At 36.4% G+C, this 27,285-nt stretch overlaps 1 protein-coding gene across 2 annotated transcripts in view; it reads left to right on the top strand.

The window, feature by feature from the left end:
- Positions 1–855: 855 nt before the first annotated feature.
- The window catches only part of LOC129034138 (T-cell receptor-associated transmembrane adapter 1), a 31,961-nt gene continuing 5,531 nt past the window's right edge, over positions 856–27,285 (top strand). The window contains exons 1-5 of one of the 2 annotated variants that reach the window (XM_054483725.1): positions 856–1,071; positions 9,330–9,440; positions 15,064–15,087; positions 17,479–17,512; positions 25,612–25,673. In XM_054483725.1, the coding sequence (XP_054339700.1) occupies positions 1,065–1,071; positions 9,330–9,440; positions 15,064–15,087; positions 17,479–17,512; positions 25,612–25,673 (238 nt within the window). In that variant the 5' untranslated portion in view covers positions 856–1,064. The remainder of the gene's footprint in view (positions 1,072–9,329; positions 9,441–15,063; positions 15,088–17,478; positions 17,513–25,611; positions 25,674–27,285) is intronic. The other variant, XM_054483727.1, reaches the window with a different exon arrangement.

The raw sequence follows: 27,285 nt of genomic DNA on the forward strand, positions 1-27,285 counted from the left end.
TCTATAATTGAAGACAAAGCACAAGACACTCATTGTTTTGTTTGTTCAATCACTGAGAGTATTTATTGAGGCCTACGATGTGCCGGTGTGCATAATTCTAGTTATGAAATTTTAATAATGAATAAGATAGATTCTATTCCATATATGAGTTTCCGAAAGCATTGTCCAGAACATCTATATTAAAATATTTTATCATATACAATATACGTAATTTAAAATGCACTCAGAAAATCTGCTTGTTAAAATGCAGATTCTAGTGCTTCACCCTAAATAGTCTAATTTAGACGGGCCCAGGATTTTAAACTAGCATCTTATAGCATACTTATGTACACCAACATGTAAGAACTGCTGCTATTAAGACTCTGGGATGGTGGTTGAGAACAGGAGCTTGTTGTCAGGTGGCTCTAGATTGGACAGAGAAACTCATACTGACAAGGTGAGGATTGTCAGGAAATAAGGCAGGCATCTAGCCTCGCATTAAGATAAGGAATAGAAGGCAACTGATACATACTAAGTGCTCAAAAAATATTAACTCCCTGTCCTCCATCATGGCTCAAGAAAATACAACAGCTGAGCGCACCCAGGGGTTGCTTACTATTTACTCATCAGTTTAGTGTATCTTATTTTGTTTCCATGTGAATTTACTTGTGAAGAGACGACTGGATTCTCTCCAGAAATAGGAAGATCCCTCCTAGTTTAATTCATACTTTTATTTATTTATTTTTCAATTAGACTCAGGTATTGATAAAAATTCAAATGTCAGATTACAAAGGTGTGTGGGATTTTTCTTCCCACGTTACACAATTTAAGTCGACTGTTTTCAGATCAAAACTCAAGACACCTCCTTCACCACATTTCCTGTTTGTAACTGAAACAAAGTACACACAAAAGATTTTAAGAAACAGAAGAGAAAAGAATCTGAGGCACAGATAAAGATAAGTTTTACTGTCATGCTGCTTTTAACATAACAGAGCAACATTACCTAGGAAAAAAGTTTGTAGGAGGATTTTTAATCCATATATCTGTCTTATGGCTAGATAAAGATTTCTCTGAAAAAAAGAAGCATGTCAGGTAAGTGGCATTTTAAATTTTTTGTTCCATTTGTGTGTCTAAAAATTCACTTGATGATTTCTAAGCCCTAACGAGAAGACCCTTAGTATTTAGAAAGTAGTTATTTTTAAAATGTTGGATAACTTTTAGTGTAATTAAAATATACTTTGAAACATGTTAACGAGTATAAGTTGACATTTTTCTTTTGAAAGAAAAATGTGGACAGTGTTTTAGAATGTAAATCTAATTACAGCTGTTCAGTAAGTGTTCACTGATAATTATGCCATGTGAAGTACTTGTTTTTTTAAAGAAGTTTTGTTGACTATGTGTATTCCTCTTTAGTTTAGTTTAGCTATTAAACAGGATAAGTGTAATTCTAATTCCCCAGAGATTAGGCACTATAGTATTTTCTAGAAAGCAATGCAATTGTCAACATTCAGAGAGATGACAATTTTGAAAAGGCCAGTGAAAATTCAATTGCTGTGCGATTAATCATGAGGGTTGGATCCATATTGACTCACTGTTGTGAATCCATGTTGATGGTTCATTCCTCCTGTATTATTTTATGTACTTTTAATTTATTAAATAAACATCTTTTTGTTGCAAAAGGAAACATGCATATTGTGTAATGTGGGAGAACTGTGAAATACATATATTAAAAATTCATACATATTTTACATATTTTCCATCACCTTAAAAACACAAAATATGTTGTATTTCCTTTCAACTTTTATCTATATACATTCTACATAGTTTGCTTTTCATAACTGAAATAATAATGTACATAATAGATCCAGCTTTTTTCAGTAACATGACCATGTCCCTTTTTAATATAACTTCTGCATAATCATTTTAAATGAACGCACAAAAATGACATCTATTCAGTTATAGTTTAGTCATTTGTTTATTGCTGAACATTTATGTTGTATACAGTTTTTTTGTTTGTTTTTTTTTGAGACGGAGTCTCTCTTTGTTGCCAGGCAGGAGTGCAGTGGTGCAATCTTGGCTCACTGCAACCTCTGCCTCCCAGGTTCAAGCGATTCTCCTGCCTCAGCCTCCTGAGTATCTGGGACTGCAGGCACGTGCCACCACGCCTGGCTAATTTTTGTATTTCTAGTAGAGACAGGGTTTCACTATGTTGGCCAGGATGGTCTCGATCTCTTGACCTCATGATCCGCCCGCCTTGGCCTCCCAAAGTGCTGAGATTACAGGCGTGAGCCACCGCGCCCAGCCCTGTTGTATACAGTTTTTAAAAATATTTTTACATGACAGAAAGATGAACAACTCTATAGCTTTTTCTGTAGTAAGGGTTATTTTTTCAGAAAACTTTCTAGAACTGAAATTATTAAGAGATTATGAGCATTTTAAGTCTCATTATTGCCAAATTGCTTTTCCAAGAGTGATGCCATTCCCTCTCATTCTAGCAGTGCTTCTCCTTCACAGGCTGATCTCGTTTAAAAAATCGTCACTAATCTCATAAGCACAACATGCTAACTCATTGTTTAATATGCATTACTTTGATTATAATGAGGTTGAACATTTTTGCATGGATTAAATGATAGTTTAAACTGTTTATAACTATCATTTGTGATAGTCTGATTACCTCTTTTGCTTAATTATTATGCTTTGTACTTTTAATACCAATTTGTATAGGCCAGCTATGGAGTACAGATTGCATATATTATAATTTCTGTGAATTGGCTTCCATTGTTCTGTTTGATGGATCTTAAAACCAATTGATTACATAAATCACACAGGGACCATAAGCTGGCATACAATTTTCATACCTCTCCTTATCTTTGCCAGTTCATACTTTAGCAAAGAACAAAAACAAGTGTCCCAATTTTTCTAGTGCCCTGCAAGAAATGAACGTAGTCTTACTAAGTATAATTCCCATGAGCTGATGATGATGGGGAACTCAGAAAGCATGGGAAGACCAAAGACAGTGAATACGACATTCAACTATTTTCAGGACTAATTAATTCTAAATTTAGAACAGATATGGTAATATTTCCTCTGTAGCATTTTGTAGTTCAGACTTCCCCTTTGGGTTTAATACAGGAGCTCCTCCATCAGCAGTTGAGAACTTTTACAATTTCACAGAAGAGATGCAAAGACAAAGTATTTAAGAACCTCACAGTTATTAAAAGTCAAAACAAAACAAAATTTCACATGAAGGAAGAGAATCAGATGACAGTATTTTTTATATTTAGGTAGGTAAAATAAAAAATAAAATAAATTTGAACACAGACAAAAGAATAATTATTTATTCTTTTAAAGTAAAACTATGTATAACTAGACTCTTCATTGCTTCTACAATTAAACTTTACCTGAGATTGGTAAACCTCAGAAATTCTACTGAGATTAAAGTGCTGCTGTAGATGAACCTTTCTCTGTATTTAGTGACTCCATTTATATGTATACTTATTCTTTCTTATTTGAGAAGAACCTTAGTAAGATCCTCTGAAGATGGCATGGTTGTGTGGAAACTTTCATCCAATAAAATACTTTATGATGTTTCTTTTAATATTTCAAGAAGGCATATTAATTTTGTCATCTCTTCCCTTTAATTCAGGAATGCTGAGAAGATTAAGTGTAATCAAAAATGTCTAGAAAAGTGCCCAATAATGATTTCTCTTATTCACTAGCAACTTGTGGACATTTATTTCTTGGAACTATGATCTTTAATTGCCAATCTTTCCTGGATTGACTTTTCTTAAAAACACTGCCCAACTCATAATATTACCTAAATTAAATGGAGAAACATTGTCTTTGACCCATGTTAAAGACATGGTTAAGTAAAACTATGTATGAAAACAAAAACCCAAGTATTTTCTTTTTTCCTACCTATATGCCTGTAGTCACTGCATCATCCATAATGTTCTGGTATCATAATTCCTGCTGTGTTTCTGCATTTACATAAAATGAATATTAATGGAATCAAATGGTGAAAACAAGTCCTTTGGTCTATCATTAATTTAAATAATGATTCACAATTTAGTTTACTCATCTTCATTTTTTTAAAAAAAGGAGTCTCATTGTCTTTACTCAGTTTTATCTTCTCTTGAGCCTCATCACCTTTTGAGGACAATGAAATCCTTTCTGTTAGAGACTAGGTGGGACTAATTTGTAAATTATCTTTCAAACTCAGATGGGTCAAAGACAATGTTTCTCCATTTAATTTAGGTAATATTATGAGTTGGGCAGTGTTTTTGAGAAAAGTCAATCCAGGAAAGATTGGCAATTAAAGATCATAGTTCCAAGAAATAAATGTCCACAAGTTGCTAGTGAATAAGAGAAATCATTTTTGGGCCCTTTCCCAGACATTTTTGATTACGCTTAATCTTCTCAGCATTCCTGAATTAAAGGAAAGAGATGACAAAATTAATAGGCCTTCCTGAACTATTAAAAGAAACATCATAAAGTATTTTATTGGATGAAAGTTTCCACACAACCATGCCATCTTCAGAGGATCTTACTAAGGTTCTTCTCAAATAAGAAATAATAAGTATACATATAAATGGAGTCACTAAATACAGAGAAAGACAGGTTCATCTACAGCAGCACTTTAATCTCAGTAGAATTTCTGAGGTTTACCAATCTCAGGTAAAGTTTAATTGTAGAAGCAATGAAGAGTCTAGCATTGGAGGAATCATAATTTACTCTCTTCTGTCCTCCACCTCACTCTCATACTTATGCTTTCTTCAATTAAATTAAGTAAAGTATTGATTGAGGCGAATCATGATGTGCTAGGAAGAGGTAGCCTTAATGTAACACAGATGAAGATATGAACTCCAGTTTTACAATTGTCTTAGTGAGATTCAGTGATTTGCACACAACCAGCCACACAACCGGTGACTACTCTCATTCCTTTTCCACAGTTTGAAAATAGGTATCCAAAGATAATATTGCTATTTTCTCTTTCTCCATCACAGCCCACTCCCCAACACATACCATTTACTTCTCAAATAACCCCCTGTTCATAATAGACACAAGGTCAGTGGATTTCAGATTTGCATTAAAAACAGCATGGTATTTTACTTGAAAGCCTGGAACTGATTTGAGAGCCCCCTCCTGTGCTAATATCCATGATTCAAATGTCTTTTATTGTGGGATGATGGATAGTGGTTGGGATTGTGGGTGTAGTGATGACGTATCACGTTCAAAAAATCATCAAGAATGTGCCTTATTTAGCACCAACCACCACCAAGGTAAGAAAAACTCATTTTATAAGTAGACCCATGGGGATCATAATATTGCTATTGAGATTTCTAGGTGCCTAAAATAAATATACACATTCATGGAATGCAAAAAGATGTTCATCGCTCTGACAGAGTTTACAAGCCAAGGAAAGCCATTAAGAGAAACTATATGCTGTAATATACTATAAACTCATACACTTGTCTCAGTTAAAGATAGCCTGAAGTAAAAACAATTAAGGCATTATATTTATTGCTTTTTCTATTGTGAATTGTTTAAGTAAAGGCTTCTGTGTAAATCAAATCTGCCAGCAGAAAGACATTATATTTGCTTAGCTGGGTTTCCTTCCAGAGCACATGCAGTTGTGAATTTCAAAGACAGTGCCTGCCAATTACTGTTGGCTTTAAGGGAGTCAGAGGTTTTATAATTAAACCCACCACTATTAGCCCCTGGTAGTTGGAAGCTGGAGAGAAACTTAAATCATGATTTTCCTAGCTGCCATTGCCTCTCTGATAATTTCTCGAGGCCTTTGGCTTTTTAACAGTGTAAATAGCTGAATTCAAATTGTGTGGGAGTTTTTTTAAATTGATCAAAGCTATATAAATGAAAGTAATTACAATTAATGAATATTGATACTAAAGGTTACACTTATTGGGCAAAAAATTTTAAGCACTTTGTGCGTCCAATATTCTAAGAGGCACTGTCTGTACTAAGTAGATACCCACAGGAGTATGGAGATATTTATACTGCACATTTAGAATTACTGGGTAAGGGGAGGTATAAAGTATGTGTGTGTGTGTCTGTGTGTGTGTGTGTATGTACGTTTATACAGACCTGAATTCAAGTTGAAAATTTCCATCATTATCTACTTAATATCTACTCTTCTCATGTGTGTGCATTGTTTTTCACAATGGGGGTATTTATTGTTGGCAATCAAAAAATTATGAAAGATATTAAGAATGTCATAAAATACAAAGCCTCTAAATAAAAATCTTCCTGTTTAAAATTTATGTAATATTATTTTTAAAAACTTGTAACACAGAAGTGTTAGGAATTATGCACCCTAAAAGCAGAGGAAACCGGAGACCACGTGAGACTGCATCACACATACCTAAACTACTCCCCAATATTAGAATTCAGATTGTGTTTTAAAAGGCCTCCAAGTGGTTTTGTGGGGCAAATTTACTCTGACAGTAAAATGACAAAATACAACCCTAAAGAAATGCGCAGTGTGACCCAAGTTCTTGCCTTAGTGTTTCTGACATATTTCATGAAAATGATTGGGACTTTCCCAAAAACTTTTAGTGTAGCATATAGGCTTGAGATATTGATTAGGTTGTTTCTTTGTAGCTGAGAGTCAGATTATCTTCTTATAGCAATTAACAGACTAATACAACTATTTCAATTCTCTCTTTAATTGGAAAAGAGAAAGCAAAACTTCTATTTGAAATATAATTTTGTCCAAATGATTGGATGATTTATAGCTAGATTCAGTGTAATTTAAAAAATAAGATTAGGGCTTTCTGTTTATTTCCTTGAAGTATGATTGGTTATATTGTACTACCTTTTATTTACTCAAACCATGACTCTGTATTGAGTATATACTAAATACTACATGCTGTGGGAAATGGAAATAAAAAAATGCCAAGTAGAAAGGAGATTTTTATTAGTGTTCCCGAGGGTGATAAGTGCTAGAGATTTATTATTATTTTCCATGTATTTATTTACCCCTCCTCCAGAAAAAGGGGTATTAGAAATAAGTGTAACAGTATAAAAGATAACCAAATAAGTCAAGGTGAAGGGAAAATAAGGAGAAAGGGATATGATTAGTTCACAAAAATGAGGATCATAAAGCCCTGGAGATTTGCTTAAAGTAGATTGTGTATCAAAGACAGATGATTAAGTACAATATTCACATGGGATATAATAGCAAAAATGTACCAGTTCTTAAGGAAATCCTCAGGCCTTTATATTTGAGACACCATGTGATGTATTAAATAATGTCTTCCAGTTCATAGTATCCCTGAAATTAATGTATTCAATGGAGAGTTTCATATGGCTGGTTTTTTTCTTAAAACATGTTTTATTTTGTCCTGAGAACAAAGGTCCAAATGTGGAAAATTGAAGCAAATAAGAAAGAGCAACAGAGAATTTTAGATTCTATTTTCTGACTACAACATGAAGTTCAACTCTCTGTTACCATTTTAGGGCAGACTGTATGCTTTAATGGTCGGCGACATTCCCTTAAGAAATTTTGAAAACATAACTGGGACATGTCCGGAATAGAAAGTCATCAAAGTCTGTTTTACTTCCATTCATGGGTAGATCCAGGTAGTTTCACACAGGCAAGGTCAAAATAATCTTTCTGAAATCAATTTCTCATCCTTTCAGCATTTGATAAGTGAATGATCAAGGTCCCAAAGTATATACTATAGAAATTGGATGCAATAATTATAGCTTGGACTATTTCTAAAGCAGGGTTACAAGTCCAAACTGGCCAAAGGTAAATTATTACTGCATCCATTAAATGCTTAATTTTAACCAATGCTACTCCCTGGTCAACTCTATAATAAATTAACTGTAAAATGAGTTTGTAGGAAAGCTGTTCTATACTATATTATGTTATATTATATAATTGTCACTGTACAATGTACAGTCATGTGCTATGTAACAATGTTTTGGTCTGGCTGGGCTCGGTGTCTCACACCTGTAATCCCAGCACTTTGGGGAGGCCAAGGTGGGCAGATAACTTGAGGTCAGGAGTTTGAAACCAGCCTGGCCAACACGGTGAAACCCTGTCTCTACTAAAAACACAAAAATTAGCCAGGTGTGGTGGCGCACGCCTGTAATCCCAGCTACTTGGGAGGCTGAGACAGGAGAATTGCCTGAACCTGGGAGATGGAGGTTGTAGTGAGCCGAGATCGTGCCACTGCACTTCAGCCTGGGCGAAAGAGCAAGACTCCATCTCAAAAACACACAAACACACACACACACACACACACACACACACACACACACACAAAACAATGTTTTGGTCGATGATTGACCACATATATTATGGTGGTCCCATAAGATTATAATGGGGCTGAAACATTTTTATCATTTAGTAACATCATAACTGTTGGGATGTCATAGTGTAATGCATTACTCATACGTTTATGGTGATGCTGGTGTAAACAAACCTATTGTGCTGTCAGTTGTAGAAAAGTAGAGCAATACAATTATGTACAGAATATTTGGTAATGATAATAAATGACTAAATTAGTGGTTTATGTATTTACTATACTATGCTTTTATCATTACCTTAGAGTATACTTCTTCTACTTATAAAAAAAAGTTAACTGTAAAATAGCCTCAAGTAGGTCCTTCAGGAGGTATTCCAGGAGGCATTGTTACAGGAGATGACCTCTCCATGTGTGTCATTGCCCTTGAAGACCTTCTACTGGGACAAGATGTGGGGGTGGAAGACAGTAATACTGATTATTCTGACCCTGTATAGGCCTAGGGGAAAGAGAAGTGTAATTAACTTTCTACTTTACATTCATGGGGCTCTACATAGTATGAGAAAAGCTCCCTGTGGCCAATCTTAACAAAACTGGGCTCCAGAATTATTGTTTTATCCCAACACATCGTATTCTATACTGCTGAGATTAATGGAAGAGAACAGGCGATTTTCTGTAAATAAGGAAAGCATGTATGATTACAGCCTGAGGTTTAAAGAAAGGTGAAAAGTATAGCAAATTAGAATTCTTGGTAATTTGAATGTTGTTGATTTTTGAACAAAAGTTTTTTATCAGTCACCACTTGTCACCTTTTAATAGCTACACAAAAAAGTCGTTTATTTCATAAACACTCAGAATGTGAGAAACTTGAATCCTTTTGCCCATGCTGAATTCAGCGACTTAACACCACCACCCACTTTGAAAACTGAAAAAAGTTATGAATATTAATTAGTTTCCAGGTAGAGAATGTGTCCTTCATTATGAATAAATGCAACAGCTTTAAGTGTGGCAATAGCCAGACCAAAACAAATGAGTAAGCAGCTGTTATATTATGTGTATGTTTATTTTAATTTCCAGGAATCTCTGGGTGCCCCTTTTTCCTCTGGGGACTTCTAGCATTGTTGGGCTTGGCTTTGGTTATATCACTGATCTTCAATATTTCCCACTATGTGGAAAAGCAACAACAAGGTAAGACATTTTGACAAATTTCACATGGTACCTGCTTGAATGGAGACTATGGAGTCACTGGAAAACCTATGGAAGCAGACAATTTTATGAAATGTCATTCAACAGGATATTTTTATCTATAGAAAATCTATTTGCTAATTTTTTCGCCCAGAGGTTCTCTTATTTAAGAATGCAGTCATATTAGAAATGTGAAAAAATTATCCAATTTAGGAACTCTTCTTTAGGGTGCAGAGTGGGAAGGGATTATCCTGGTAAATACGTTTTTCCTCCTCCAATTGAAAAACCTATGAAATTGTAGTCTATGCTGGGGCAGCCATCAAGGTTCTCTCTGATACATAATAAACAAAGGGAAGTCTAGCTCTTTAAGATTCCATTCAAGCCAACTTAATCTTCTCAGGATCAGTCAGGCATTCTCAAGTGCAACACACGGGAGCGGGGTCAGAAGACGACTGGAAAAGGAATAGATTGAACCACAGGCTTGCTAGGAGTCTAGGAGAGGTCAAGAGTATCTGTCACTGTCAGCTTTGCTTTTTCAACATGCTGGGCATAAGTTTTAACCATGTGGCTTTCAATCTGCATATGCCACAACTGAAATGGCCTAAAGTCCAGCAGCTGGCACAGCCTTTGTATGCTGTAGGCATCCAATTCATGTTGAATATGCACGGATCCATGTTGAATCCATTAAATGTTGAATACATATGGATGGATGGGAGAATGAAAGTTCAACTATTGCTGGAAGGTATCTTTTTTTTTTCTTGAGACAGGATCTTGCTCTGTCTCCCAGGCTGGAATGCGGTGGCATGATTATAACTCACTGCAGCCTCAAACTTTGGTGCTCAAACAATCCTCTTGCCTCAGCCTCTCAAGTAACTAGGATTACAGGCATGCATAAACACATCCAGCTAATTTTCAGAAATTTTTTGTAGAGATGGTAGTCTCTACAAAAAAATCAGCCCAGGCTGATCTCGTACTCTTGTTCTCAAGCCATCCTCCTGCCTTGGCCTCCCAAGACACTGAGATTACAGGTGTGAGCAACCACGCCCAGCCTGGTAGATGTTTAAATACCAAGACACCCTTAAGGGCAGGACATTTAAGTGGTAATAAAAGAAAAGAAAGGATAAATGCATTTCCTTTTAACAGAGGAAATGAAATAAAACTAAGTTAACAAAATTAACTTAGACACATGTGTCCAAGAAAAATGGCATGGAGCTAATTTAGAACAATGGTCAGATTGCAGCAAATGTCCTTGCTTCACTTAGAAATACCTTTAGCACTGATAATACTAATATAAAATATGAAGAAGGGATTATTGTCATGCAGGTTTGAAAATAAGATGAGAGGTATTCGAAAATGGAGTGGTCTAGCTGAAGCCACACATCTATTCAATAGGAAAATCAATGATAAGTGTCCAGTTTTCATAATTCTCTGTCCCAAAAGGTTTCTACCAGCACATCCTTCTTTGACGTTGTTGACCAGTTGTCCTCAGCCAGAAACCCAACACTCTTTTTGGATCTCTATTATATCAATTTTATGGCTAAGGTGAAATTTATGACAAGCAATCTTTTTCATTAGCAATGCTTTCAGTAATCTTTTAAAAATCCAATATATTTTCAAATAAACATAAACTTTATAAGTCAGATGTATAAATGACCCATCATCAAACATCTTCTACAGTTTCCCTCTTTTATAGATAAAAATGAGCTCAGAGTAGCACTTTGCTTTATATATCAAATTGGCTATTTTAACTTCTTTATTAAGATATCTTATAAATCCAGATAATATATAGCCAGAATTACAAAAAAAAATGTGAATTGAGATCTACAGAGAGTAAATAATTTAAGGTGACAACCAAGACAAGAACAGTAACCTGAATTAGTACCTCACTCTTTCATTGATTCCATTGATAATTCTTTTAAAATTGCTGAGGGGCCAGGTAACAGGTAGACACTGACATGTTTACCTTGAGCTCAATTGTCTAACTTAAAATTTATCTAGCAAATGTGACCTATTTACTTTCAACCTAAATATTCAATTTTTTCAGTCCTATGATTGCATTGAATTATGGATGTTAAGAACCACTTTTTGTCAACATCATCAAGATCAGGACTGATACAATTTCACTAATCTAGTATTTCCGCCCCAGAAGTATTCAGCTGTACTAGTCTTTTACGACTCATTGTAAATAGGTTTTACAATTCTCATTTTTGGTAGTTTGTGCATTGGGATTTATTTCCCCACATCCATACCTTTTCACCTCCATGCAAACTCCTTTGTGTAGTTGCTTATTATGGTAAGTTGACCACTCCAGAAAGACAGTAGCCTTACTTTAAAAAGCAGTGTGTTTGGTAGTTAAAAAAGCACTGCCTGTAATCCCAGTGCTTTGGGAGGCAGAAGTGGGTGGATCGCCTGAGGTCAGGAGTTCGAGACCAGCCTGGTCAACATGGAGAAACTCCATCTCTACTAAAATTACAAACATTAGCTGGGCATAGTGGCGCATGCCTGTAATCCCAGCTACTTGGGAGACTGAGGCAGGAGAATCGCTTGAACCCAGGAGGCAGAGGTTGCCGTGAGCTGAAAGAGCGCCACTGCACTCCAGCCTGGGTAAAAGAGCAAGACTCTGTCAAAAAAAAAAAAAAAACCACGTTTTCATTTTGTTATTTCAGGACAGATTTTTTCGTTTTCAATTGTGCAAACCCTTACTGCCCCAGGCATGCCATAAGTGGCTCTATTACCTAAAAGTAGTATAATGGAAAGAACATTTTTAAGAAAACAGTGAACAATAAATTGCATTTATTGATGTATTTTTTTAAATAAATTTTTCGTCTCTCAATTGTTTTTAATAGTATACCTTTGAAGTAGACCTGATGTAAATTAGAACTCTGCCTTCAATATTTAGCTGGAAGATCTTGTACAAGTAACATGCTTTCTCTGAGTTTCAGTTTCCTTATCTACAAGATGTGGAAAATACCATCTAGACCCTAGGGTTCTTGTAAGAATTACACACACACACACACACACACACACACACACACACATCTTTGCATAGTGCTGGGAACTTAGTAGGTCAGTCCTAGATCTGGTACAGCCCATCACCATACCTAGTGGCCCTGTTTCTCCCTTCCTTCTTTCCACAAATAATTATTAAGGATCTGCTATGGGTATATCTCATCCCATTTAATTTTCACATCTGTTATTTTGGTGAACATTGGTTTCTCTGGCTACTTTGCTGCTCCCACCATCCCTATGCCCCTCTAAGTCCTCTCCAGCTCCAACTTCACCTTCCTCATCTCTATATTATTTAACACATCTGTACAATACCCTGAGCTTTAGCACTAACTGTTGTGGTCATGTAAGTCACATTCAGGTCCATTTCAGAGAGTTTTCTGTAGAGTTTTATGGAATTGGTTCTAAACATTAGCTTATCACAAAACTTTTTATTTGAGCAGTAATGTACCCTCCTTAGATGGAGCATGCACTGGAACTTGCATTTTATTGGTGTGCAATTGATGTATTCATCAACGCTAAGAACGTCCTTTGTTCTTATCCCACCTCCACCCTTTCTTTCTGCCCCAACTTCTCCTAACATCTTTTCCCAAGTATTAGTAATAGCTCTGCCATTCTTTCCATCCCATATGAACAAATAGAACTATCTTTGTTTCTAACACAGAGATTTCAAATATATTTCAGAACTGCTCTGCAAACAGTTCAGTTCCTTCCCAGTCTTCCTGAAGAAGCCTTCCTGCCTTATTTCTCTTGGACAAACAAACTATAATAAAAGAGATTCTATTGTATCAACCAGCTTTTCTGCCACTTGGGCTGTGAATGAAATGCCCCTGCATCTGGCCTCATGTAACTTTTTATGTTTGCATCTTTGTGTTAATCTTTGTGGCTAAGAAACTTGCAAGATCTGACTCCACCTTGGTTAGTCAGTGAATAAGTTTTGCTGGTGTAATAAATAGCTTTCAAAAGAAAATCTCCATTTCAGCAACAATACAATATCTGCACATTCAATCAGATAGACCAGATAAGCCTCCCCTTGATGTTTTCTGTAGCAGCTAGGTAGAAGCTTTGAAATGGAGTTCTCTCATTCTCCCTAAAATAAATCCTTCATTTTTATGTGATTCTTTGTTCAAATCTCTTCTTCAGGAGGATTATATTTATTTCTTTTTCTGATAGGAGTGCATTAACTTTTTCCTTCTTTAAATCCAAAAACTGTTCTTTGTTTAACTCTTCCTCTCTGGTTTGGAAAGAAGGATAAACAAGCGTATGGTTTGGTCATACATCAAAGTCCTATCAGTAGGAAATTATGGCATCTTCACATTGAACATGTATCAGAGAAATTTCATTATGGAGTTTAAACTATGTGCTGTTGTCTATTCTTGTACATAGGAGGGTTAACACTCTAAGAGGAAAAACATAAAAGCAAATATATTTGCATCACACCCTCTCAACTACAAACCTGACCACAAGTGTTTGCATCTGAATCACAGGAGAGGATTATGAGAGCTCACCTAGTTCTTCCCACGCACAGTCTTGCATATTTCATAGCTTTATAGCAAAGCATACACTTTTTTTATTTTGCTAAATGTCATTGACATCACCAGGCAGCTTTTAAATTAAGTCATGCCACTTATTTTTAAATAAACTTTTGAGCCTTCGTGACAGAGCAAACTTTTCAGAAGCCTGAGCTTGCTGGCTTTTATTCTTAGCTGTAACCTCTGAACTTTTTACTACTGCTCATTTAAAGAGATTATAACCTTCTTCTAGGAAGGACTGCAAAACAAAATTACCCAAGTACTGATGGCTCAGCTGCAGATTATACATTTACATCCTAAAAGTAGCGTGGAATGGGGTGCCCTTGAACTTCTTACATCCCATTTCAGGTGCTCCCTTTAACCATTACTTGTTTTCTTTATTTTCCCCCCAAATTGGTTTAGTCCCTTTCCTTCCATCTAAACATCACATTATATTGTATCCTTTATATAGTTGCTTCTATTTCCTTTTTCCCATACAGTTTTTGTCTTTTTTTTCTCCTATTGATAATACATTCAGCACATTCCCATTCTATAGAGTTAGTTGTTTGTATTTTTTTATTTTTTATTTTTTATTTTTTTTTAGAGAGTCTTGCTCTGTCGCCCAGGCTGGAGTGCAGTGGCACGATCTCAGCTCACTACAACCTCTGCCTCCTGGATTCAAGCGATTCCCCTGCCTCAGTCTCCCAAGTAGCTGGGACTACAGGCACATGCCACCATGCCCAGCTAATTTTTTGAATTTTAGTAGAGATGGGGTTTCACCATTTTGGCCGGGATAGTCCCGATCTCCTGACCTCGTAATCTGCCCACCTTGGCCTCCCAAAGTGCTGGGATTACAGGCATGAGCCACCGCGCCCGACCAGAGTTAGTTTTTATATGTTACACTAGTATTCTTTCTAGGCACCAGCGTTCATACTTCAAGCACCTCCACCTGAAAAATCCACATTATCTTTTAAAAATATTAGACTGTTTGGGGAATTATTTTTACTCCATACCTACTTTTTCTTATTCTTATTAAGCAATGACACTCTTCACTTTTGTTTTCAATTCTTTTGCTGATTTTTTTCCTTTTCTTTCAAATTAATGCTCAGCTGGTGACTATCCTTTTGTCAAAGGTAAGATTTTAGTAATTTCATTTGAAATCAAGCATTACTTATAAATCTTTTAACTTTAAAATATCATACCATCTTAATAGTACCAGCGTGTTTCCAACTAACTCGTTCAATGAAACTTCCTGACTCAAATGAGTGCAATTAATTTCTGGCTTGTTATATAATATGTATTTAGAATGTATGTATAATATTAATAACAAACTTTGTCATTAAAAAATGTTTTTACAGAAAATATTTCATTTACCTCTGACATGTACTCTGTGATATAGGCATTATTGTCCCTACTTCATGGATAAATTGAGAACCAGAGTTTTAAAGCAATTTGTGTGTTGTCACAGGGCAAATGCATTGCAAAACTGGTACCAAATCCGTATCTTCTGATTCTTAACCCTGGATTTGTTCCATTATACATCAGGCTACCGTTTGACTAAATTCTTATGCATCCACTTTAATTCCAGGCAAATCTGCAAAATAATTAGTGGCCTGAGTGTAAGCATTTTCTTCACATAGAAGGAAATCAACATATACTTTATGTCATGTCTTATTTATCAGTTTACAATTTCCTGGTCTATATTAACTATTTTTTCTCTATATGTTTATTGATATTATTTACATTTCTCAGGTTTTTTTATTTTGCTGAACTTGTGGCTACTATGCAATATGTTTTAGCCTCTCTAGGCTTCTCCCAACATTTGTGTGCACTTGTATTCACAAGACTAATATGAAAGTAGTTGAAAATAACTGCATCTTTTACATGCAGTTCATGGTAAAACACTTCCTCTGGGCTAAAAGTATGTTTCTGACATATTCCTAATGGAATACATTCATCACTTTTGGTCCCATAGCAGCTTAGTGCATATGCTCTGCAAAATCTTCCCTCATTTGGTCCTTCACAGAATTCTTCCAAACACATTGACATGTGACACGTCCATTTCATCCTCCAGTATGATTACTTTCATAAATTGTTCCACTAATGTTTCTTTAACAGTTAATAACCTCTCTGGAGAATAACTCAACTTTGTTATACATAAATTTAACTAAAATAAGTTTTGTAGTTGTTTGGTGACTTACTGAATTATTTGAAAATGTTATTGCTAGTTCCTTACTAATATAGAGTGTTTTCACATGTTCAAGTTGAAAGATAATCATTTGGTCACTATTTTCTCGTGATTATTGTCAGAGAGTTAGATAATAGTGGTCTTTATTTTTACATTAATAACTTTTTTGCAAGGTTTTGGCTTTTATTTAATGCCAGGTTGAAAAATAAGCCATTCAAATATAATAAACATTGTACTGTTTATGTGCATCTAGTTCAACAGCAAAGAAAATTTACTGATGAATGGATAATACAGAATTTTCTATAATATTGATGTTAAGACTGTACCCTGATTATCCCTTACTTTTTCTCAATAATTCATTATGAATCTATTGCCTTCAATTAAAAAAAATTCTTAAAACTACATTTGTTAAATAGCTGTTGAATTCTTATATTTAACCTAGAAGTAAAAATACTTCTATTTGGCTTTGAACTGCCTCATTCAAGGTTTAACAGTGAGTTGCTTACTGAGATTCATCACATAGTTTTTTTCTGTGGTTTTGTTGTCCTACAACACATCTCCGGTAAGTCTTGTCCTGGCAGACCAAAAATAACTTTTTTTTTCTTAGAAGCTATTCTACTGTTTCGGTTAATTTTAGAGCCTGTGTTCCAACTTTTCCCAGGTCTCTTCTTCCTAGCACACTCATTTCTCCTTCCCACTCCTTTGTACCATGTGGATGAAATGAAGTCATGATCAGAGCAACTTCCTTAATATCATTTTTATGTTGTTACTCATGCCAAGAAATGTTAAAAGTAGATAGATAGATAGATAGATAGATAGATAAAAGAAAAGTCTCCTATTGATTTTTTTCATTTTTGGTAACAAAGAAAAGCCTATTCAAACCACATAGGCAAAGATAAAAACTTATAAGAATGCAGAGGTGTTTCATGGAACCCAAAGGCAGAAAGTACAGCCATGCGCTGCAGTGGACTGCAGCCACAGGGAGGCAGGAAGGAAGGTTCCAGCTCTCTCTGCTTAGTGTTTCTGTGCATAAAACCACAATGCATCCAGGCTGTACATCGTCTCCAAGCTGCACTGTTTCCACCCCATATTACCAAGAAAGTTGCTCTGGTTTCTCTTCAAATCATGTAAATCTTTCTTGGTAATTTGGTAAAAGGCAAATGTGATTGGCCCAGGAGGAGACCTTTAACCCTACTTCAATCAGAGCTGCCCTGAGAGCCTTGGTCAAATATATTAACTGACATGGAGGCTAAACTCCCCTCAGAACACACTTTAGAATATTTAACAAAGGTATGTCAACATTTCTTTTAACTTGTCTATTTTGAATATCTTTCAGATAAAATGTACAGCTACTCCAGTGACCACACCAGGTATGTTGTGATTCAGTCATGGATCATGATTCCCAACTAATAAGCGAAAGTAACAATGCTATATTGTTTAAAGATTTGGCTCATGGATATTGTACTTAGGTTAAAATAAAATGAAAAGTGAGTTTTAATTACTTTTACTCTCATCTAAAGATTAGAAGCTATAACATCATTATCTGTCCTAGTTATTTGCACACTGTGAGTCAACAAGAGAGCTGGTTGAAGGATAAAATGAGATTCTAACCTGATAACTATAGAATTATCATTAATTTCAGAGGCAGATATCCTAGATTATGATCCAGCTTAGATACAGAATTGTGCTACACTTCAAAATCCATAGTAGAAAACAATCTGGCAACCTAATACAATTTAAGATATGTATACACGGGCCAGGCATGGTGGTTCATGCCTGTAATCCCAGCACTTTGGGAGGCTGAGGCGGGCAGATCACGAGGTCAGGAGATGGAGGCCATCCTGGCTAACATGGTGAAACCCCGTCTCCAGAAAAAATACAAAAAAAAAAAAAAAATTAGCCGGGCATGGTGGCACATGTCTGTAGTCCCAGCTACTCAGGAGGCTGAGGCAGGAGAATCACTTGAACCCGGGAGGTGGAGGTTGCAGTGAGCCGAGATGGCACCACTGCACTCCAGCTGGACAACAGAGTGAGACTCTGTCTCAAGGAAAAAAAAAATATATATATATGTGTATACACATAGATATATACAAGGATGAGTAGCACTATGCTGTTTGTAGAGTTAATGTCAATCAGTAGGGAAATGTGATGAACAGATACTCTGAAAGAATATGCTGTTATAGATATCACTTATTCTCTTTAATAGTTATTGAGCTGTTTGCAAATAAATTTGTATAGTAGTATATACATTTTTTAAAAAAAGTATTTATGGCATAAATCATAGTAAAGAAATTTTACTTTTGGATAGAATATTCTGACCCAGATGTGTCAATGTATTGGAGATTTCTGTTTTGGGGGTAAAAAAAAAAAGTCTAAATAAAGAAAATTTCCTAGAGTGCTCTTCAAGACCTTTCTGAAATGGTAGACTGAAAGGTCTTTGAAAAACACAGAGCTTTCTTACTGGGTGGGATAAGATCATAAGCCTTTTCGGTCTCTTTAAGGTCTTTTTTTTTTTTAATTTCTTTTTCCATGTGAAAATTTCTTGAGCAAGTATAAGATCTGGGCTGCAGGCATACCCCCTCGCACACAAAATCTGTTTTTATGACTACTCTTAACATTGAATTATTTAACATTAGATACTTTTCAAGGCATTAGTTTATATCAAGAATGATTTGCTTATTGCTCTTTTGGTTTCTTTTTATAACACGTAATGATGAAAATCCTATATAACCACGCAGTAAGAGGAAATCTCTTTGATGATCTATTTAATACTTGTAATTTGAGGGCAATTAAGATGCAATGTGATAGAAAGTCTTGTGATTTGACTACTTAGCTAAATTAGGTTGATGGTTTAGGGATTAGGATGGGAGCAATGAGAGGGAAAATTGGTAAAATACCTGCCTCAAAGCAATCAGGCTTTTAGCTGTAGGGCAAATGTAAAAAAAAAAAAAGCTTTTATAACATTTATTCATTCAACAAATATTCACTCAACAAATAGGCACTGTGCTAGACAATTGCAAAATAAGTTTGCTGATTACCAATCCCAAGGGAAGATATAGGATAGCAAAGATCATTACTACGCCAACCACCAGGAATAGGAGTCTGAGCGCTTCAGCCCACTGTGTCTTGGGATGCACATTTACTACTTTCCTGAGTCTGGTGAGACAAAACACACAAACAATGAGTTACATAAAGTGAGCTTATCACTTACAGATACCCAGCAAAGAACAACCAAAGTCTAAGATTCATTCGGAGATAGTTCCCCAAGCCTCAGAAAAGCTGTCCAAGGTGGATGGAAACTCATCTTCCTGTTCCCCACCTGCACTGCAGCTGAAGGACCCCAGAAAGCAGCCTACCTTTGGGTTTACCCCTAAGGGGCAACATGATTTGCTGGGCTAAAGCACTGGAGTATATCCTGTTTCTGTGAGAGACTAGAATAAAACCTACGCTGTTCCAGCTGATTCTTCTTTACCCCTGAAGGTTGCATTTCCAGCACATTCTACAGTTATTCTTAAAAATTAGAAGTGAGAAAAGAAGGACCGGTTTGGTGCAAAGTCACCCAGAGAACTGTCCTGCAACAACAAAGTTACAAAGATGGAAAGGCATGACTCTTTCCCTTAAAGATTTATAAAATAATCTATTGTCTATTGTAACAAATCTCCAGTTAGGCAAAATTTGAATATACAATGCAGATTTTTTTCTATAAAAAATTAATTCACAAGTTTGTGTATATACCTTATATTTTGTCTATTTCTCTTGCTTATGTGGTTTGGGAACAAAAATCTCTTTTGTAAAGGGGCATGGAAGCTCCACAAACAAACCAACAGGCAAACTAAAAACTATCTCAATCCATTAAACATTAAAACAGGGCAAGTGAAAATAAGGTCTATGTTTCTTGGGTGGGGCTTGCGTTACTGACGCCTCTTCAGTTCCAACATGGTTTGTGGCCATAGAGAAAGGAAATAAACTTCTATCGCACTGGGTTCTCTGTTGCACTCTCTCCCCACTCCTGTTCAATACTGGCTTATGCTGGAAGGGAAAGGAATTGCTTCTTTCATCTTATTTCTCTGTTTCCCCATTCCCTGCCGTTCCTGCAACAGTACGTCAGAAACATGATCACTTTAAGGAAACCATAGCATCTAAATCAAGCAGAAAATCAAATACACACTTTCTGCTATTTATTCTTGGGTCACTTTATTTCTCATTTAAAACATAATTCTTGTCTTTTGGTTTGTGTTAGGAGGATAATACTGTGAGACTATCATGGATTTGAGATCCAGGCAATTCTGGATTTTAAACAGACTTGCAATTAGTGGATTCGTAGTCTTGGGGAAATGAGCATGGGTGAAATTTGGTTTTATCATATGAAGAATAAAGTTTATAACATAATACTTTATTTACAGAGGGTAGTTGACTAAAAAGTTGCTGCTTTATTGAATAAAAATTAATGTCTCTGAAAATTCCTGCCCACTTGCAGTATGTTCACACACTAATTCAAGAAAGCAGTTCAGGTTTACAATTACATTAAGCTTCTCACGACTCCTCAGTTTTCAGAGTCTCTCTCAAAAACCTTAGGATGCATTTCCAGCAGCTTTTCATGAACTGCTTCTGGGGGACACTGGAGGTGCTTTTATCATAAAACATTAATTCAGCTCAGCTACTCTTCTACTTTCTGGTGATTTCTTTAATTTCTGGAGCTCTGCAGGGTGGGGATCTTCTGTATTTCGTTTTTTTGCTAACTATGCTACCTAAATATAACTAGTCTTATCTGTCCTCTTGACCTGTTCTCAAGGTTGAGAATCCTTATGACAACAGAACTCTTGGGTCCCCTTCCCTGACATCTCAAGACTTCCAAGCGGCTATGCAGGTGGAGCCTTCACTAGACCCATTACCACATGTGTAACCAAAGTGTCTCTACGTCTTCCAGCCTCCTGTTTGTTTCAATGTACAAATAATCATAACCCAAGCCCCAACCCTGTATAACTGCAAGAAGTCTGGCCCCTTTTCTAAGTAATTCTGAGAATCTTGGGGTTCCCCAAACCTTATTCTTGGCTGCCCTCTTGTCACCTCTAGCTCCGTCACTGCTCTTGGATTCTCCGTCATTTTAGAAATTGTCATGCTGGCAGTTCTTTCCAGTATCCTTTCCGCCAAACTTTGGTGAAAGACCCTTCTTTTCAAGTGCTCTAAAGCACTGGCAATGTGAGCTCATTGTGCTTAACAGACTTTACAAAGAAATGAGCATATTAGAGAGGCACTTGAACACTAATCAACAGAATGAGAATTTACTGTTAGATATCATGGCTATGAGCATCCATTAACCATCACTTCAGAGACAACACTGCTGGATTCACTTCTCAGCCTCAGTCACACGAAATAGTGCTAGGATTTATACTCTTCCTCTGGATCAGGGTTCTCTATTTGGTGCCCTCCTATGCCAAGTTCAAGACATCTACACTCATACCACAGCCCATGCCAGAGAAAGCGAAAATGTAATAAGCATATATGCATTACTCTGTCAACTTTTCCTTTTTGATTCTGCATTGTTACTTTTTCTGTCCCTTTTGTATCATTCCCACCACTATATAAACAGACTGTATTGTTTATACCTTTGAAAAACCAACCATCTCCTTGAAACTAGATTGCCAGCCGGGGCGTGGTGGCTCATGCCTGTAATCTCAGCACTTTGGGAGGCCAAGGCCGAGGCGGGCAGATCACCAGCTCAAGAGATTGAGACCAGCCTGGCCAACATAGCAAAACTCCGTCTCCGCTAAAAATTTAAAAATTTGCTGGGCATGGCGTCATGTGCCTGTAGTCCCAGCTACTCGGGAGGCTGAGGCAGGAGAATCACTCTAACCCGGGAGGCGGAGGTTGCAGTGAGCCAAGATCACACCACTGCACTCCAACATGGTGAGAGAGCAAGACTCCATCTCAAAAAAACAAAAACAAAAATAAACAAAACAACAACAACAAAATTAGATTGCCTTACAGCTACCTCTTCATTGCTCTTTTCTCTTTTACAAGAAAACTTGAAAGGTCCCTCTATATTCTGTCCATATTTGCTGGCTTTTCTTCCTCTTTTCCTCTTCTTTCTTGAACCTACTCTATTCCATATGTCCTCTCTAATACACTGACTCTACTCTTGTCAAGGTTACCATGATCAAATCTCGGTTTCCGCTTGCTGAGTCCCTCTGCAGCATTTGACACCCTGACACTCTCTGCTTGAAACACTTGATTCTCTGGTCTCTGAGCCACCTCCCTCTTTGGTTTTCTTCTTCTCTTACCAGCAGGCCCCTTCTCCTTTGCTGGTTTCTGAATTTTAAACATCAGAGTTCCCAGGGCCTCATTCCATAAATAATGTCATCCTCTCTCGTGGCTTTACACGCTTACGGAGCCCAAGCTTACATCTTTGCCTATTCAGAGTAACAACTATGAAGCAAATCAGGTTAGCAATGACCAAAACCAACTTCTGATAGATCCCAAAGCTTGTCCTTTCCCATATCTGGCAACTTCTCAGGCCCTTAAAATAGATTTATTTAGTTTTGTGAAAAAGTCTTTGAATTTTATTTGGATGTTGGAATCCTGCATTTGTATTCTAGAACTTGGGAGCTGAAAAGAATAATAGAAATCAACTAGTCTAATCTCATTTTTTAAGTAAGACAATCTAAACTTAGAGAATTTAAGTCCAAGGTGATCAGGTAGAAGTAGTGATTTTTTTTTTTTTTTTTTTTTTTTGAGACGGAGTCTCGCTCTGACTCCCAGGTTGGAGTGCAGTGGTGCAATCTCGGCTCACTGCCTTCTCTGCCTCCTGGGTTCATGCCAGATTTTTTTTTAATTTGAATTTAGTTATTTAAATGGACTTTGATCACAAACTACTTGAGGAATTTTTTAAATAAAAGACCTAATAAATAATAGATATAAATATAAATGTAAAAAATAGGAACTAGAAAAAATATAAATGTGGCCGGGCGCGGTGGCTCACGCCTGTAATCCCAGCACTTTGGGAGGCCGAGGCGGGTGGATAATGAGGTCAGAAGATCGAGACCATCCTGGCTAACACAGTGAAACCCCGTCTCTACTAAAAATACAAAAAATTAGCCGGGTGTGGTGGTGGGCACCTGTAGTCCCAGCTACTCAGGAGGCTGAGGCAGGAGAATGACATGAACCCAGGAGACGGAGCTCGCAGTGAGCCGAGATTGCGCCACTGCACTCCAGCCTGGGTGACAGAGAGAGACTCTGTCTCAAAAAAAAAAAAAAAAAGAATTACATATATATGTATATGTACATATATATGAAAGCACAAAGTCTGGACGATAATAATAGATACAATTAATATATTTTTCTTAATTTTGGAGTGTCAGTAAATGTACTTACTGGTTAGAGAATTATTTCAGGCAGGTTCAGAACAATGGAGAGTCTGATCTGGCTGAAAACTCAGAGGTACACTAGCCTCTCAGATATGAGTTCAATTATTAATTTATTTTTAAAAGTAATTAATCATCCACATAAAACACTGCCAAACATTTGCTCCTGAGGTTTATTACACATTTACAACAGGCTGGAGCTATTTGGCATTGCCAAGAATATATTTTTAAATTTGTTTGTTAGGCAATTGCTCCTGAATAATAGTTTATTTGAGATGATTAATCATTTGAGATGGGCCTGTAGACACAGGACACTGCATTATAAATCACATCTTATTTTCATTCATAGGGAATAAAACAATACTCATTTTTTGGACATGATTTATCATTTGCAAGTTGTATCTGCCATCTATGTGGGCTAGGAAAATGGATGGATTGTCTTATTAAAAATTCTTCACCTTTTGCTATTATATTCTTGGCATGGAGAAAAATCATGAGCAGGGACTACTTGATATCCCAATATTAAGCTGTATTGAATTACCGGATGGAAAAAAGGTTACAGATGAGTTCCTTTGTTATCAGATGAGTGAAGTGTTTGCCCATATCTGGGCTTTTCAAGCCATTTCATACAGGTATCATTTGAACTGTTATTTTTTTAATACCTATGTACTATTTACATATACTGTGTCTTTTTTCAGTAGCAAGGAGTGTAATACAGGTGTTATGCCTTGAGATAAGAGTCCTTTTTCTTTTTTCTTTTGATGAAATTCCCTCCAGCTCTCAGTGACATGTAATCTCAAAGTTAAAGCAGTTGGTACTATTTTATGAAATGCGACTCTCACCACCTGATAAGTTCCTCAGTTCCCAGACTGCCATTGTGAAATCTGGTCACTAGGGCCATCATCAAAGGTAGGATGACCCTGCTAGAATGACAGTCTAGTGACAATGGTAGGATGTATACTGTAATCCTAATAGCATTACTCACATGAGGCTGGAAGGAACTTTAATCAGCTAGCAAGAGCAAATAGCTGTGTATTCTTGTCAGTTCTCTTAACCTTGGGGTGGGGGAGACATAAAACTGTGGTCCCTGTATAGTCTCTAGACTGTTTCCCCACAGCCTTTGAATTGTATCACCCACTGAATAACTTCCTCGTGATATGGACTGAGCACGGGGCTTTACAACTAAACTTGCTGTACAATCCTAGCACTGCCAGTTACTGACTGTGTATCTGTGGACAATGTCATTAACCTCTATGAGCTGCAAATACCTTATATGCACAATAGGGATAAAAATATGCATCTCATATGACTGTCCTGAGGGTTGAATGAGCACTTGCATAGAGAAAAGGTTTCATAACTGGTAGTTATTGCTGATAGTTGAGATCAGCCTAGGGAAAATAAATTAATCTATCTGAATCTCAGGGTTCTCCTGTGTAAAGCATGGAAGAATACTACTACTTTTGGAGAATTTTCTTTGTGAGTTTTTGATACAATGTATGTAAAACACCTAACTCAGCATCTGGACATAATAGGTGATCAATCATTTTATTGCATCTGCTAACCTCAGTCTGTAATACTCAGAAAACATGGTTTTAAGAGACTGTTTGGACGGATATTCTGGGTGGGTAAAGAGGCAGTACATTGTACAATAAAGAGCATGGATTACCTGTTCTAATTCCAACTCTGCTATTTATTAGTCTTGTAATCTTGAGCAAGTCATATAACCTCTCTGTGCCTCAGATTTCTTATCTATATAAGGAGGATGATATAGTACCTATGTTGGAATTGAGAGAATTAAATGAACAAACATATGAAATATACTCGATGTAGCACCTAATATACAGTTACTATTGAATAAGTATTTGCTATCATTATTCCCTGTAAGAAGGTCCAAAAACCAACCTTTTAAATTCACACGAAACACAGATACACATACATACATGCATGCATGTGTTCACTCACTTGCACAAGAACACACCTACCATGGTTGGCTGGGGGTAACCAAGAATAGGCAATAGTTCACTTAATATTGAATTTAGCTGAGAAGTCAGTTATGAATTATGTGAAAAATGGAATCTAATAAGGTAAATTATTTTTCCTTGTTATAGGGTTGATGAGTATTATATTGAAGACACACCAATTTATGGTAACTTAGATGATATGATTTCAGGTAAGTTTTCCATAAATTAAATTTATAAATGAGTAAATCCCAGTTGGTTTCACAAAATAATTTAAGTGGCACTTTAAAAAAATCACAATTACACTTAGCTATCCCAGTGATAACCATCAATTCAAGAACTTTTAGTATACTAATTAGGCTACATTTCCAAAGCTGCATATTGTAACTTGTATTACAATAGCCACTCTAAATCAACATCCTGTTTTTCTATATTCTCTTCATTTCACTCTAGTAGTAATGAGAATACAGGAAGACTCTATTACCATGAATTTCGACACACACCGAATTCTATGAAATAAAGCTATTTCTAGGACAGAAAGTGGTCCACAGAAACAGTGCTTTGTGCTCAGTATACAAAAGCAAATGTATAGTGAATAGTATGGAACAATGAACAGTTTCTTTGGTTTCTCATATTTTAAATAGAGAATATAGGGCTGGATTGATGGCAGGTGGGAGAAAGAGGAACTAAATTGTTGCTGAGTGGTTTATATATTTATTTTGTTCTTATGTAATAAGCGCTCTTCAGTTCCCAGCATCCCTTATCACTTGTGTCATCCTAGACACCTAAAAATAAAACATCCCTAAATTTCTCAAAACAGATAACCTCGGTCTGATCCTAGAGTTCTGATGATAGAAGCTACCACCCTTTCCCTGCAAGTACTCACTCAGTACATCAGAGGAGACTTGGGGGTTAAATGCTGTTGAACTCCAAGTTTTGAACACAGAGACATCCAGTAATGTAGGAAATTTATCTAAAAATCTGTATATTAAAACAGTATGGAATCATCTTAAAGTTAGAAATGTGGGAATTTTCTTTTGTGTGATTCAATAATTTATTTTTATCTTTCCTTTCATTGTAGAGTGTCCTCTAGTGCTCTAAGGAATCAAAAATTATTTTTTGGAAATATATTATTCAAAATAACTTGTCCCCATTTCACTTTGGAGAGTCATGTTAGCCACCTATAATATTCAACTACTCGAATTCTTATGCAGTCTGATGGCTCCAAACCCAGCATACCTGGTACTTCCATACTTAAGTGAGCCCAGGTGCCGCTTGCACACATTCTGATTTAGCAGGTCCAGGCTAAGGCTTAGAGATCTGCTACTTAACATCCCAGGTGATTCTGATGCAGATTTTCCATGGACCATGATTTGAGAAACACCACTCTACATACCCTTTCTCTGTGTTGCTTTTCAGAAAGAGCTCAATGATTATTAAGTCACTTTTCTTATAGTAAATATATCTTTTTCTCTCTGAGGGTCAAACTGGTACAATCCACATTTCTGTCAGGTTACTGGCCATCCTATGAGTCACTACCTCACTTTCTTCTTCCTTTTAAATGGACATATCTGGGGGAAGAAAGGTATGGATGATTCAAAAGACATGTCCCCACAGGATGAAATGAGTACAGATCTGCTGGCTGCTGGACACTGTACAAAACCCCAAATACTAAGGACCAGCATTTTGCAGCCCCAGACCCTTAGGCAGTCTGGCTGAGATGTCCGTCACTGACTGATGGGACAAAAGTCATAATATAAACCCTCTTTTTCAAAATTAAGATGTTGGACTTAAAATGTCCCTGAGTAAAACTCCTTACTCAAG

This window comes from Pongo pygmaeus, chromosome 2 (assembly GCF_028885625.2).
Source record: "Pongo pygmaeus isolate AG05252 chromosome 2, NHGRI_mPonPyg2-v2.0_pri, whole genome shotgun sequence".
Lineage (NCBI taxonomy): Eukaryota > Metazoa > Chordata > Mammalia > Primates > Hominidae > Pongo > Pongo pygmaeus.